The sequence below is a fragment of the Trichosurus vulpecula genome, chromosome 9 (assembly GCF_011100635.1).
Source record: "Trichosurus vulpecula isolate mTriVul1 chromosome 9, mTriVul1.pri, whole genome shotgun sequence".
In the NCBI taxonomy this organism is placed as follows: Eukaryota; Metazoa; Chordata; class Mammalia; order Diprotodontia; family Phalangeridae; genus Trichosurus; species Trichosurus vulpecula.
Genome location: NC_050581.1, coordinates 131,822,043 through 131,838,681, shown reverse-complemented (window position 1 = coordinate 131,838,681; position 16,639 = coordinate 131,822,043). Strand labels below are relative to the sequence as shown.

The following is a 16,639-nucleotide window of genomic DNA, read 5'->3' as shown; positions in this document are numbered from 1 at the left end:
GATCAGCAACTCTTCTGCAATTTATAGACTTAAAGTTGCCTGGGAAACTTATGATTTGTCCAAGGTTGCACAGCCAGGACATGTCTAAGCCACATCCTCCTGAATTTGAGGCCTGCTGCCCCTCAATACAAGTATTACTATATCTATATCTATATATTTATATATATCTATATTTTATATATATATATATATATGTATATATATATATATATACTATATATTCCCATTTAGTTGTGTGTAGACACAGTCATTTGCCTCTTTTTGTATCCCTAGACTTAGCACAGTGCCTGAAATATGTTTCATACTACTAAAGTGGGCACTTAGTATATGTTTATTCACTGACTGACTATGTAACTCTAAATTTATAGTCCTAATAAAAATCTACATAATACAACATTATAACTTTACAATAACTAAAAATACAGGTCAGAGATAACATAACAGAATGCAATAAAAGGAAAGCTCGCCTTAGAGGACAGGTGTTTGAATCCCAACTCTGTACATACTCCCTTTGTGACCTTGAGTAAATTACTTAACTTTTTGGGTCTCAGATTCTTCACTTATTAAAAAAACTAGTGGTAGGTCTAGATGGTCTCTTAGATTCCTTCTGACTCTAAAGTTATGATTTTAATAAAAAAAATTTGTAATACATTTTATGGTGTGGGTCTCTGACCTTGTAAATGTTTATATTTGATATGGGCCAGCAAATTTAAAACGGGGTTATATATCAGATTTAGAGAAGAATAACATTTGTTTAATTCATAATTATCTATTATTAAAATAAATAATTTTTAGATTACACCTATTTAACATCTTCTGAATGAGCACTACATATAAACTTTATTGGTTCATTAAGATGGCTAGTCTATATTGAGTCACCCTAATTACTGGCCTTACTTTGATCATGTTCCAATTCCATATTTGTTTCTCTAATAGAGCCCCACATTTTTTTTTCTTCTTAGCGTATTTTCTTAGAATATTCCAATTTAGTGGAATAGCAAAAATGATTATCTGAATTTTTAATTAGATTGATCAAACTCTAGAACAGGGATAGGGAAACTGTGGCCTGCCTCGAGGCTGCAGGTTCCCCACTCCTGCTCTAGAACATATGATTTGTTATCCAGACTTTGCTGACTTTTTATTGTGTTTTTTGTCATCGGTTGTTTTGTAATAGCCTTTTCCTTCCAAAACATTCTTTAGGTCACAGCCTCGTTTTAAATTTTGTGTGTGCTGCCCTTTAAATGCAATGCAAATAGACCAATTAGATACTCTTTAGGAGAAGGGCAAAAGGAGTAGAGTGACAAAGGGTTTGGAAGAATGGCAGAAACGGAAGAAGAGTTTGCAGAGAACATGGAGAGATAAGAGAGGGAAGGGAAGTGGTTCAAGGGAGGGGAAGTGGACCTCAAGCTCAACCAAATCCTTCAGTATCTTTCTTAAGGACCCTGCTACGCACTTCTACTTTAATTCATTTTACACACACAGACATACACACACACACGTATGTGTGTATGTACATAAAATATGATATTATGCATATAGTTGAATCATTATACATATATGTATGTATAGATACATATTTATATATGTGAACACTGTGTTCCAATTTTCATTCGCAACATGGAAAATGGTAGTTGCAGAGATATCAAAATGAAATAGTACTATGCATGGCAACTATTCCATGATCAGATCTACCACTTGCAAATCATTTGGTGCCCTCTAGTGACATGACTGGCAATTGCTTGATGTTAAATACAGAACTTTGTGAAGAGTCACAGAATTACAGAATTACATGGAAGGGATCTTAGAGGTCTAGGGTGTCATCAGGTCCCATTTTACAAATGAGGGAACTGAGGCAAACAGGTTATCTTCCTGCCAACCAAACTGCACATTTAGATCACAGAATCAGATTTAGAGGTCAAAGGGACATGAGAAGCCATCTAATCCAACCCTTTCATTTTATAGATAAAGAAACTGAGGCCCAAAGTTGTTAAGTGAATTGTACAAATTATTCTTACATAGTTGCTATACTTAAATGATTATAACATGGAAAGTCCAGGCAGTTTTCTCATAGACAATAAATAATTTTGACAGGATTTTGAGTTTACAAAATGTTTAATAGTTGTAAAGTGATTTTTACTGGAATCACGCTCACTTAAGAATGATATATCATTATGTGATACACAATCCCCAGAACTACTTTAGGGAGAGTTACTTTTTAGATTTATGCCTCATTGCTTTACATGTTTCATTGCTATGCATATTCTGAAATTATTAGACACTTTAAAATGGAAAAAAAAAAACAACAGTCACATTAACAAAAGAGTAATGGTTTAGAATTGTTTCTGAAGACCACTTGTTTGGAATCATATAGTGGGGTTCCATGTATATGTTGGGCTATGTGGCCCCCGAGGTCCCTTCTGTCTCTCATGTTCTGTGATTCTGAAATCTAATAATGAAAACTTTTTTCCATATGTATAAGAACGCCTGGTGTTTGGAGTAAAGGAAATTGCAAAATCACAGCAGTGTATTAGAGCTTAGGAAGTAATAACTGTTTGTAGGTTACATTGGGATTCAAAATTCAGTCCAGTCATCCTTTTCTCTTTCAAGCACGTGAAACTATCACATGAGTTTGAATCTTTGGTGCTCAAGGACCCCCGATTTGAGATCTGTGCTGAAGTCGTATTGGGGCTGGTGTGTTTCCGAATAAAGGTAAATTTAAACTATTTTAAAAAATCTTCTTTGTCTGCTTTGAACATGATAGCAAGAATAAGGCCCAAGAACATAGTTCTTGTAAAGCAAAAGTTCATAGTAATGCAAAAAATCTTTTTAGATAATTTTAAAATGACTTTAATTTTAGTGGGTTGGGCCCTAGAGGGTAAGTAAAATCAATGTATTGCTTTTTGGGGATTATTCTATTAATCAGGTTAATGTAAATAATCTGTTCTATGACATTTGAGGTTTGTTGATAAATGTTTAATAACTGACTCTTCACAAAAAAGTACATATAGCACACTTTTAAGTGTAATCTACGTTATTAACATTTTCTCCAACACCTTCTCAAGTCTAGACAATTTGAAAAAATAAATCAAACCCTGATTTGTAGCATTCGATGATTTCTAGGGTGTAAATGCTCATACTGAAAATTTAACAATTGGCTCTTGCCAGCCAATTTGGACTGGCTTCACCACCCTCTTGTTTAGGCACGTAGGCATTCTTTCTTAGGCACTACATGATAACTTTAGAGCCCAAAGCTTTAACTCTTTATTAAATAGTATGTATATTAAACTAGATGGCACAGCGGATAGAGCACCAGGCCTGGAGTCAGGAAGACTTCTTTTCCTGAGTTCAAATCCAGCCTCAGACACCTATTAGCTGTGTGATCCTGGGCAAGTCACTTAACCCTGTTTGCCTCAGTTTCCTCATCTGTAAAATGAGCTGGAGAAGGAAATAGCAAATCACTCCAATATCATTGCCAAGAAAACCTCAAGTGGGGTCATGAAGAGTCAAACATGATGAAAACAACTGGACAACCACAACAAAACAACAATAACAACCACAAAATATTAAATCTTGGACTCGGGGCAAAGAGATCTCCCTGGAACCTTCACGTTTGGATTTCTTTCCACGTTCCCAGCTCACATACAGCACCAATTATCAGTGAAATACTGCCTCAGATTAGTATGGATATTTTTTATGTTCCCAACTAGATTAGAAACTCCTCATGTCTAGTGCTTTGTTTCTCTAATGCCCAGGAAAGCTCCCTGGACAGAGCAGGCCCCACAGTAAATGTTATCAGTGATGACTCAGTATTTTAGTGTTAGGTGGGGTAAGGGCAATCTTCCTTCAACTCAGTTCGATTCCACAAACATTTAGTAAGAACTACAATGTTGTAGATGCTGGGGATACTAAGATATGAAAAGACTCAATTCTGGACTTCAGGGGGCAGAATAGCATTTATGAGACCTACAACCCTCAGAATTCACTTATTTCTTTTTAATTGGGAAGCAAGACCCAGATGTGGTATATAAAATCTTTGATAGCCATTTAAATTCAGATATTAAAATTCTCTATTGTACTACTGCCATTAGAATCTGTATTTTATAAATCTCTGTGGCTATTTTAAAGTTCTTCCCTAGGACTCACATATTTGTCTTGTCAGAGCTGTAGTGAAAAATTTTTGTCCTCCCAAACTTTATCACACACTTCTCCTGGGACAAATGACACAAAGCTTTCCCTCAGTTAGACTTCCATCCTTATATAACTTGTGGTGTTGCAGAAGAGTAGGTAGATAAATTCTATGAAGAGTTCCATAAGATCCTCCAAATTAAACCAACATACACTTTAATATTCCATGACTTACGACTTTAAGGCAAAGATGGACATACAGGAAGAATCTAAAAATATACTGGAAAATATGGACCAGGATAAAGAAATTAAAGAGGCTAATGGCTTAAATGCTATAGAGAAGCCTCATGCCTATGTTCCATGAATATTTTCTTTAAGAAGAGAGTGAGGAGGTGCTGGACATAATCAAGGCCTGAATAACACTGTATCAGATTAAATTAACTATATTTTTGACAAGAAAAGACTTTATCAACATGGAAATAATTTTTAATTCAGCTGCTTTTATCTAGTCAGAAGTTTTGCTTGTTAAAGCAAAGATCAAAATCACTTTAAAATCATATTAAATTAGAAGAAAGTATAAAAATGAGAAGATACAGCATTCAATTCAAGCAGCTCAAACTGGAAATACTTAAGCAAGATGATGCCATTCCCCCAAAGGTGAAATTGATAAAAGAATGTTGACCCAGACTATCATATATACACCAAGGAAGTCAAACCAATATAAACCAATGGCCACAAGGAACATATCCAGATCATCCTAACACAGGAGTTCTTGATTTTTTTGTGTCATGGGTCCCTTTGGCAGTGTGGTGAGGCCTTTGAACCCTTCTCAGAATAGTATTCTTAAAAGCATAAAATAAAATACATAGGATGACAAAGGAAAACAAGTATATTAAAACACAGTTATCAAAATAGTTAAACGAATGAGTTCACACACCCCATGTTAATAATTCCAGTGACCTAAGAGCATTTAAGGATAAAACTGGAAGGGGAATAACAAATAAACAAATGGAAGAAATCTGTGAAGATTTCTAAAGCAAACTCTTCACCATCACAAAAAGTGAAGAGACCACATTTGGACTCTACCATCACAATTCCCAAAGAACAATTTGGGGAAGTAGAAATAGTGCTAAAGAAAACAAAGATGGAAAGAAAAGTTAGATTGGAGCAAGCAAACATTGAGGAGCTTCATGCCGAAGGTAACTCAATTTTGATGGCATTGAAGGATCAATTGACAAAACATTTGATAAAGAGGACAATACCAAGGGCATGGAAAAAGTTGGCCAAAAAATGATGAGGAAAATAACAATCATCTATGTGCCTACTTTGTCATTTCTTCAGATATTTTTATAAGATTAATCTGCACATATGTTGAGGGTATCCTTGATGAAGATATGAGAAGGGATAAGCAGGCTTTCATAAATATTACTCTACAGCTGACTACATGTTTATACTCATATGGTTAGCTAAAAAGAAAATATAACACCAGATCTCAGGGTGATTACTGTTTTATTACATGTAAACATTTAGTTCAGGAGCACAATATGCTGCCTTAGAGGCTCTTGCCCAGCAAGATGTTTCCCAAGCCTATGTTAAAATCATACAAAATTCCTCAGAAGATAGTAGAAAGATATTCTGATTATTTATATCAAGTAATGTATAAAACAATAAGATGCATGCAACTTGGATAGAGGTATGACCATCACAGAGTCCAAATGGAAGAGGAATTCCCTGTAGATGGTGAAGTCTTCCAGATACTCCTGTTTGCAAATGACATATATGATGATTGCACTAAACCCTATGACATCTATAACCACCCAAAAATTTGAGGCCACTCATATTTCTACTATTCATACAGAAAAAACAAATAAAATACATTGTTGTTCAGATTATGACATACACTTGGATATCCCATTTCTTGGGGGTATATCTTGGACAAGCACCAAAGATGAACCATGAATTGGGTCAAGAATTGAACTGAAGAATCAGAGCTGGATTATCTTAAAGACATTGCACAGTGCATTTAATAAACTCTAAGCTTCTCTCTGAATCAGAGGCCCATCAGTATCCTCCCAATGATACTCGATGGCTATGAATCAGACTACCACAGTTTCTGATGAATAAAAGTTGTGGCCAATTCAAAGGGTAATGGAAAGATGCATGGGGGACAGAAATTGGCTGCAGCATATTACCAACAAAAAAAAAATTAGGAGCCAGAAATGGAAAAGATGGTATCAGACACAAATATGACTGAAAAAGGAGGGAGCCAATTAATACCAGAGTGAAAGATAACTGGTGGGGAGAGAGAGATAACTGGTGGAGAGCCTCTGTGAACCCTTGATACCTTCCATATAATGTGAAGCGATCCAGAAGAAGACCCTCCCCTCCAACCCTCCCCCTCCATCTCCTCAGCATATTGGGTAGACCTCCTGGAGGACAGACATTTTGGGAAGCACTGATTAGAGACGCAGAAGCTGAGAAGAAGCCATGGCTGGTTACAATCTCCATCATTGGAGTTCACAGATCTATTGACATATCAAAGAAGATATGCCACATTGAGTTACAGGATATAGAGTTGGAAGGAAACTTAGAGATTATGTAATTTTATGATAAGGAACTGAGGCTTAAAATGATGAAGTGACTTTACCAAGGTCACGTGGATAGCAAAAACAGAAGCAGAATTTGAATGTGGTTCCCTTAACTTTTTCTACACTACTCCTATGGCCCATTGTTCATGTCCCAATAGATGATTTATTCAATTCCATTCAATTCTATTAACCAGATGTCCATTAATCTGCAGACTGATGTCTAGTACATGTGCACTCTCAGGGGGGAAAATTACTTTAAATGGATTCACGGCATTGTGGTGTTCCTTCCAGACTATGTTCATCTGATACAGTTCCTAAAAGGACTCACAGAAATGAGCTTTTATGGTGAAGCTTTTCTAAAGCCTTTTAAAACAGTTCCCAGTTGTTTCAGTAGAATAGTGAATGTTAACAGACATTTCTTCCTGAACCCTTCAGTTGCCTAAGTGACTTGGTTACTTATTTGTTTATCTTTTGACTGTTTATTGAGGAGTCAAACTGCATGTCTGATAATGAGAGCTACAGTAGAGCCTCTTCAGAGCCGAAGAAGGAAGGGAGGTTCTTTTGTGTTGGTTCTTTCATTAGAGAGAGGATCTCCTGCTGTGGGAACAGATGCAGCATATATTGAAGTGTATGGAGCTCTTGGAAAAGGTCTTTTGAACAGAACAGCGTTTGTTTAAACATGCAGCCCCTGACAATGGGAACTTTGACAAGTCTGCTGAAAGATTGGGAGGTACAGGGCCAAAGGACCCCCAAGAAACACTATTTTCAGAGCATATCCTCTTCTATAGAACAGGTGGGCATTCATTCATAGCTTGGTCTAGGGGAGTCTACCAGCTGTGAGGAATGTAGACACGGCTGAACATTCTTGATACAGAACTGAAGAACTTATTTATTTTCTTTACTCATTTATGAACAATTTAAGCAGTTTAAGTTGTCTTATCTCACTTCAGTCAGGGGTTTGTTTTTTTCTAACTTTCAAAATTTTCTTTTTTCTTATGAGTTTGAGCATCAACAACAACAAAAAAAGCATTTCAATATACAATTAACAGAACAAAGGACTGTATGTGAACCTGGAAACTTCTATTATATACAGTTTTAAAATATATATTAAATTTAATCAGATAGTAACAAAATTAACTGGTTTGTGTAGCTTTCTGAACTTCTTTTTGTTTTGTGTATTTAAAAATGTTTCATTAATCCTCTCTCTCTTTTAACTTTTATTACTTTTTTTTACCCACCAGCTCAACTCTTCCTAGAACCAGCCCACCTTGTAACACATAAGCATAGTTGTGGCAATGCTCAAAAATGTTATGTCTCATTTTATATCTCTAGGCCATCAATTCTCAGACAAGAGGCAGAAAGTATAATTCATCATCAGTCTTCTAAAATCATGATTAATTCCTATGTTGATGATAGTTCTAAAGTCTTTCAAAGTGGCTTTTCATGAGGAGCATTATCAAAAGCCTTAATTCCAAGGTGGCTGTGGTCTGGTTGTTGAGAATAAAATCATCTTCCAATGTAGCTAAACACTTTTCTCTGGGATCTCACATACGGCAAACATGCACAAACTGTATAGTGTTATTTGATCCAAAATGTTCTCCCTCTGCTCAACCTATACCCCTTTATTATTTATCTGGCATAGATGAAACAGGTGAAACTGATGCACTAACAACCAATCAAGAGGTTTGTATTTTGCATAAAGAATTCTCTCTCTGAAGGAATCAAATAATTTTTTTTGGAGGGGAGGGATAAGCAAAGTAAGCAACAGTTGAAAAAAATGTTGGAACTGATTATTCTTTTAACATTTGGCCAGTCAGAATATTGACTTATTGTTTTAAAGAGACTAAGCAAAGGTATATAAACCAATCAATCACTTTTTAACCCCTCTTCTACAGCACAAAGTATCACCACTCTCTAATTCATCCTTTCTTGTCTTCTACCTGAATCTTTGAACTATTTTTTGTTCTTTGTGTTTTTCTAGGGATTAATTTAATCCAACAAAATGTCTTCAAAGCCTGCTCTGTGAAAGGCACTGCACTAAATAGCAGTGAGTGCAGAGATGAAACTAGACATATTATATGTCCTTAAGGAGTTTACATTCTGGTAGTATCAGGGTATGCTGGTGAATGATTAACAACTAGCTGTCTACGGGGGAAGGGGAAGGAACATATTTAGCACACACTTTTAAGTAATCTGAATTATAATGTTTTCTCTATCATGTTCTTAAGTCTAGACAATCAAGAAAATAATAAACCGAGTGCTGATACGTAATATTTGCTGATTTCCAAGTTGCAAATGCTCGCACTAAAAATTTAACAATAGCTCCCATGAGCTGGTACAAGCTACATTAGAATGTGTAGGGCAGAATGGATAAGACAGACATGTGTAGTTATGATATGAATTAGAAGATGAGAATATCAAAAAGGTCCAGAGTAGCAAAAGATATTTAAAGAGGGAGGAACTGCATTTAATTGGAGATACTTCATGAAGGAGGTTGCATCTGGATAGGACAGAGGAAGGGGAAGGCTTTCAATAAATGATTTGGGTGGGGCAGGGGTGTGTGTGAAATCCATTCAAGATGTGGGGCATAGTGGATGTTGAAGAACTTAAGGCAGTAGGTATAGACTACTCTTCCTCATCATTCTTCCTCCTCTCCTTGCCCTGCATCTAAAAAGGCATCTTTCAGTTGTAGAGCTCACCTCTCTAGCCAGAATTCACACTATCCCTCTTCATGTACTTCATATTCTACCAAAACTGATCTACTAGCTATTCCTCGTCTCATCCTGTATTCTCTGCCCTCTTTGCATTTTTGTAGGTCTTCTTGTATGGCTGGAATGGAGTTCCTCTTTATTTCTACTGTCAAAATCCTTCTCTTCATTCAAGACCCAGCTCAAGTCTCTCTTCCTTAAGGCCTTTCCTCATCCTCCTAGCTCAAACTGATCTCCCTCTACTCAAATTCTCTTAAAATACTTTGGCTCTCACTTGTGCCCTCATCACAAAACTGAGCTGAACAATTTAACCAAAAGCTATGACTGGCATTGTTCTTATAATCACCTACTACCAAGGGTACAGAGGTAAACCAAAACATAGACTAGTTCACAAAATCAGTAACAACAATTTATTTATATAGTGCTTTAAGGTTTGCAAAATACTTTAAATAAATTTTCTCATATGAACCTATATTTTCCTTAATAATCCTAAAATACTTTAATTTGGGTTACCTGGAGAATATTTTCCACATATAAGAAAAATAGAAAGTTAAGATATCAGTGGTTTTGAAAGGGTACACTATCAGTTTCCCCAAAGTGTAATGGCTGATATTTACATTTAAGAAAAAAACTATGAACTATGTGGTCTAGACTGTCACAACTGAAGCTGCTCATCCTGAACAGCCTGTAGTAATAACTAAAAAATCAATTCAATAACATAAAACAGCAGTATAGTAGATTGTTAAAAGATGCACATTTAATAAATTCTCTTCTTTTTTTTGCTTTTAAAAAGTCTTATCCTTGGGGGCAACGAGATGGTGCAGTGAGTAGAGCACCAGCCCTGGAGGCAGGAGGACCTGAGTAATGTGACCTCAGATACTTGACACACTTACTAGCTGTGTGACCTTGGGCAAGTCACTTAACCCCAATTGCCCTGCCTTCCCCCCTCCAAAAAAAACCCCAAAAAACAAAACAAAAAGTCTTGTCCTTTATGTTCATTAATTCCCAGCTCTTACAAAGATAACAAATTTTATTTATTTTATTAAATTAATTATTGGTAATTACAACATATAATATATAATTTATTTAAAAACTTTATTTTTTTTATTAATACCTTCTGTCAAAAGGTTAAGCATGTATAGACCTTACTTGAGCCATTCAAGAGTTATCTTTTGGGACTCTAAAGAAATACCAAGATGCCTAATGTTAACAACAAGATGCAATGTCCTAAGGTCATCTTATGAAAGGATAGTCAGATTACCACTCAATTTACGGAAAATCTTGCTCAGGGTTCTATCTGTCTTTGTAACCTCATCAGTTCCCGTGAGTTTAACTATCATCTGTATGCTGATCACATACATATACACATCACCTCAGATATAAATATATGTGTAAGAATACGTAGTAAACATACATAAAGATTAGATAGATGAGTAGACAGATAGATAGAGACAGATAATCTCTAGCCTCAATTTCTCCCCAGAACTTTAGTCCTACATCATCAATTACCTATTGGACATTTCAAACTGGATGTCCTAAAAATAGCTCATGTTCAACACGTCTAAAAATTAACTCTTTATCTTTATCCCCAAACTCTGCCCTCCTCCAAACTTCCCTATTTCTGTCAAACAAACAACCATCCTTCCAGTCTCCCAGGTTCAGTCCTTAATTCTTTATTCTCCTTCACCCCACATATTCGATCAGTTGTCAAATCTTGTCATTTCAATCTCCACGTCTATCGGATCTGATTCCTTCTCTCAACTAACACATTTACCATCACAGTTCAGGTCCCTACCACCTTTCCCCTAGATTATTGCAACAGCCTCTTAATTGGTGTCTCTGCCTGAAGTCTCTCCCCACTCCAGTCCATCTTCCACATTGCTACCAAAGTAATTTTCCTTAGGCATGGCGTGGACCATGTCACTCCCCAACTCAACTCCAGTGGCTTCCTATTGCCTCTAGGATAAAATATAAACTCTTCCATTTAGTTTCGAAATCCCTTCCCAACTGGCTTTGACCTATCTCTCCAGCCTCATTGCTTCTTCCTGTCCCTACTGCACTCTATGATTTAGCCAGACTGGCCTCTCTCTTCCTCAGGCCCAACATTCCATCTCTGGTCTACTTGCCTTTGTTTTCCCTGTCCCACATACCAGGAATGAATTGCCTGCTCACCTGCACCCCAGAAAGTCCCTCTTTTCTTTTAAGATGTCCCTCAAGCAATATCTTCTGCATGAAGTCTTTCCTGATCATCTAACTGCTAGTGCCCTCCCTCCCAAACCTTGTGTTTAGCTACTTTGACTTTAAGAATTTTATACTATATTTCCTCACATATGCACTTGTCTCCCTTATTAGATATAAGCTCCTTACATGTGTAGGGATTATTTCTTTTTTTTGTACTTGTATATCCCCAATGCCTGCCTAACACAATGCCAGGCTTTAGCAAGTATTGGATCAATGCTTGTTGATTGATCGAGAGATAAGTAACAGCTAGTCAAGCTTCAACCCCGCCCCCCAACAAAGTCTTCAGTTAATGAATTTTGAAGTACTAAAGTAACAACAGATGACTCACCTTTTAAATTCTTTCAGGGTTCCAATGAACTGAATGAAGCACTTCTTGAAAAAATTAATGAAACCAAAAAAATCCACTTGGTCCCATGTCACCTCAGAGACAAGTTTGTGCTGCGCTTTGCTATCTGCTCTCGCACAGTAGAGTCTGTCCACATCCAGCATGCCTGGCAGCACATTACGGAACTGGCGACTGAGCTGCTAAAAAAGGAAAAAGAGCAGAAAATGAATCAGTAATTGCAGGTAAAATTTTCTTTAATGTGTTTCATACTGTGGGCTCGTGTTGTGGCAAGAAGCCCAACTGGGTGGCAGGTGACTTGGGTTCTAGCCCCAGCTGTAGTGTGTGTATGAGGTCTTTGAAGTGCCTTCTGATTCTCCAATTCTGGTCATAAAGGAGGAACAGCACTGAGTACGGAGTCAGAGAATATGGGCTCGAATCCTTATTCTGTCATTTATTATCTTTGTGACCTTGGACGAGTCATTTAAACTCTCTGAGCCTGAATTTCCTTAGATGTAAAAGATGACCTTCAAGATCTTTTCATTTTTGATCTTATGACTGTTTGTTTGCGTTAGAACAATAGAAGGGAAATGGTGACAAATCAAAACATTATGACTATTTTCATATTTTCACAAAGACAGCTAGGTGGAATAGTGATTAGAGCCTTGGACTTTGAGTCAGGTAGACCTGAGTTCAAATCTAGCCTCAGAAACTTACAGCTCAGCTGTGTGACCCTGGGCAAGTTACTGAAACCTCTGTCTGCCTCACTTTCCTCATCTGTAAAATGGGCATAATAATAGGACCCACTTCCTAGGGTTGTTTAGAATGTCATACTATTGGTAAAGACCCTTGGCAAAATTTAAAGCATTGCATAAATACTATTATTGTTATTATCTCATTAGAATTATATGCTATTTCCCCACAAGACAAACTCTATCATACATATCTGATAACTTCTTGGCTAGGTTACCTCCAAGTCTATTTATTATCACTGTTATTTAAAAATACAATAAAACAGTTAAATAAACCATTAAAATGGCAAGGTCTGGATAAATGCTAGTCAATGCAAATAGGGAGTGAATGGTTTAATGTGCTAGATAGACTTACCCTCAAGGAATATGAAAATATTGGAAATTTAGGGGAAGATGATGCTTGTAATATTTAGACTTTTAGTGCTTGAGAAAGATGAACCCTTTTGCCACTTTAGAAAATCCAAAACAAAACAAATGCTCAAATCACATATTAAGGAAACATTAAAAATAAAGCCTCGTGAAGTGGATCTTGACTGTCTCTAGGACAAAGCACCCCATGTTCAGCCCTCCACAATCTGGCTCTTATTTGCCTTTCCAGACTTATTTCAGGTTACTCTCTTTGTGCCACTCATACTGATGGGCTAGTTATTTCCCATGAGGGTGTACCATCTCCTACTTCTTTGCTTTTACCCGAGTGTCTGTTACTTGCCTCACCCTCTCTAACCTCCCATTTGCTGTCTAGAATGTACTCCCTGCTCACTTCTTAGAATCCCTAGCATCCTTCAAAGCATAGCTCTAGTGCTTCCTACTATAGACAACTTTTCTAATCTCTCCTCCTCATCCCCTTCTCCCCAGCTGTCAGTGCCCTCTTCCTTTGAAATAATTTTGGATAAGTTTGTGCCAGGCACTGTGCTAAGCTCTTTACAAATATTATTTCATTTGATGTTCACAACAACCCTGCGAGGTTATTGTGTTATCCCAATTTTATAGATAAGGAAACTGAGGCAAATAGCAGTTAGGTGACTTGCCCGGGGTCACACAACCAGAAAGTGTCTGAAGCCAGATTTAAATTCCAGTCTTCCTGACTCCCGTCCAGTGCTCTATTCACTAAGTCACCTAATTGTTTCCTATTAGCTGTGAAATGGTTAGTCTTTTTATAAAGATTATAAAGATATTAAAAATTAAAGAAAGAGGAAAACACATACTTATGCAAAAGAAAGCCTTGAGTTTATCTATGTTTCCCCTTTGAAATTCTCCCGCTGCTGTATTTGCAGTACATCCTTTTATACTGGAAGGTCTTAATCTGAGGTTCATGGAGAGATCTCTGAACTTGGATAGGAAAATAATTACATTTTATTTTTATCAGCCTCTGACTGAAATGTAGTATTTGCTTCAATTATTTAAAAAGGTCAGTCAGTCAATCAACATTTATTAAGCATCTACAACATGCTACAACACTGTGCTAAATGCTGAGGACATAAAAAGAATCAAAAAATAGTTCCTGCCCTTGAGGAACTCACAGTCCAAGAGAGGTGACAACATGTAAATGACTATATCCAAATAAGCATATACAGGATAGATAGGAAATGATTAACAGAGAGAAGGCACTAGAGTTAAGAGAGATTAGGAAAAGCTTCTTGTAGAAGGTGAGATTTTACCTGGGACTTGGAGGAGGCTGGGGAAGCCAGGAAGTAGAGATGAAGAGAGAGAACATTCTGGGAATGGGGAACAGCCAGTGAAAATTCCTGGTGGGAGATGAAGGGTCTTGTGCAAGGAACTGGAAAGAGGCCACTGTCCCTGGATAGAAGAGTATATGTTGGGGTGAGGTCTTCAAGGTAAAGTGTAAGAAGACTGGAAATGTGTGACGGGGAGGAAGAGGAGTGCCTAGATTAGGAAGAGCTTCTAACACCAAACAGAGAATTTCATATTTGATCACAGAGGTTATAAGGAACCAGTGGAGTTTATTGAGTAGGGCCTGGGGGTAGGAAGGCAGGGAGAGGACCTGTGCTTTAGAAAAATCACTTTGGTGGCTGAATTTAGGATAGACTGGAATGGAGAGAGACTTGTGGCAGGCAGACCAATCAGCAGGCTATTGCAGTAGTCCAGGTGTGAGGAGATGAGGGCCTGCAATAGGTTGGTGATTGTATCAGAGGAAAGAAGGTGGCATATTTGAGGGAGACTTAACAAAGGTGAAATCGACAGGCCTTGAAGGTAACAGGTTGGATATGGAATGTGAGGAATAGTGAGGAGTCAAAGATGATGCCTGGGTTGTGAGCTTGGGGGAATGAGAGGATGGTAGTGCCCTTGACAATGGAAGGGAACATTTGCTTCAATTATTTAAAAACATTATTCTGAGAAGGGGTCCCTAGATTTCCCCGGACTGCCAAACAGGTCTGTGACATACAAAAAGGCTTAACATACCTGCATTATGCCAACAATATTCCTGGTAAGTCCATTAAGGGCAAGAGCTATCCCCATTTTCCAGATGGAGAAAAAAATAGCATTGGCTAGCTCAGATTCAGGGTATCATTTAGAGAAGCCAGAACTAAAGTTGGGTGATAAGTCAAATGGTCTTATTTTAAGTTCAAAGTCTTTTACATTGTATAGTAAACTTTATTTGATTAAAAAAAAGTTCTCTCTCTCCTCTGCTTTCAAAATGAAAAGCTTTAATGTATGTAAATGCTTATTCTATGTCATAGGTAATATATCTACATTTAGAAGGGTGATATCCAATTAGATTGTACTGATTATTTTATTTTTTCACAGAGAGAAAGAGATGGAATGGAATACATATATAATTAAAAAGTCAAAATCATCATGACTACATAGTAACTTAAAGAAGCTCAAGATTTTCTCTGAAATTGCCCAGAAATATCAACTTGGAAGCATTATTCATTTAGGAAAGACTGGTCAAAATGCATGCTGGGTTCTTTTTTTCTTTAGTCATATCAGATTTTTTATTTGATTCTGATGTTTTGTCAAAATAATAATAATAAGGCATGTGGGTATTAGTATTTTCTAAATGTTTGAACCATAATCATAAACTACACACAAAACTAAGCTACCATTTGTGAGGTGAAATTGTATTGTTTTTAATTGTTTCTGAAGTTATCATTTGTGACGGTGCATTAAGTAAAAACTTATTGAAAGGGCATCATGGGCAAACTGAGTTTATGTGGCTTGATGCTGTATCTGTCGTCTTTCAGAGTATTTTTTGATGTGGCTATATGTTTAATAAACCACTTTGATGTACTGCCATAACTGTGTCTGTTGGCTATTAATCCTGGTTTCTACATTAGACCAAAAAGTACTATGTTGACACAGGCTCTAAATTCTTTCCAAAGTAATCTAACAATTTGATAAGCTAAAGTAATATCACAACTACAAAAACAAAATAGGGCTAAGACTCTTAACAAATGTAGACTGATACCAAAGGTCTATCTACCACACACACAGAACCACTTACATGCACACGCAGGCAAAGCAGGGGTGCAAGAAGGTTCTTGGCTTTCTCTACGCTGTAACAAGAGAAACCACTTCAAATTTTTCTGAGCCCTGGATCCTTATTTGAGAAATTGCCATTGATAATAATCTAAACTATGGTGTTAGGAAGAAAGAACAAAGGAAAATCACTCTAAATGTAAATACAATCGAATAATTTCTACTATTTTCTTCCCAGATCTCTTACTACTCAAAGTCTTTATGGGGAAGGGGGGGTGAATTATATTATTTCCATGGGGCCAGTTTTTTATTCTCTTTCCCTGTGCAATTATCTGTAATTTCTAAAAGGATTTATGGCAATTAAGGTAACTAAGCAGGATGTCAAAGAGCTTGATGATCATGTAAATGCAAAAGGATTTATACTTCCTGTTTTGGGGAACTGAGGTATTTTCAACTTCAATT

The 16,639-nt window shown here is 36.8% G+C and overlaps 1 protein-coding gene across 1 annotated transcript in view; it reads left to right on the top strand.

Annotated features, from left to right (window-relative positions):
- The window catches only part of DDC (dopa decarboxylase), a 117,857-nt gene extending 101,860 nt beyond the window's left edge, over nucleotides 1-15,997 (top strand). The window contains exons 13-15 of the mRNA XM_036739370.1: nucleotides 2,608-2,709; nucleotides 12,008-12,229; nucleotides 15,503-15,997. Coding sequence (XP_036595265.1) covers nucleotides 2,608-2,709; nucleotides 12,008-12,223 — 318 coding nt within the window. The 3' untranslated portion in view covers nucleotides 12,224-12,229; nucleotides 15,503-15,997. The remainder of the gene's footprint in view (nucleotides 1-2,607; nucleotides 2,710-12,007; nucleotides 12,230-15,502) is intronic.
- The last annotated feature ends 642 nt before the right edge of the window (nucleotides 15,998-16,639 follow it).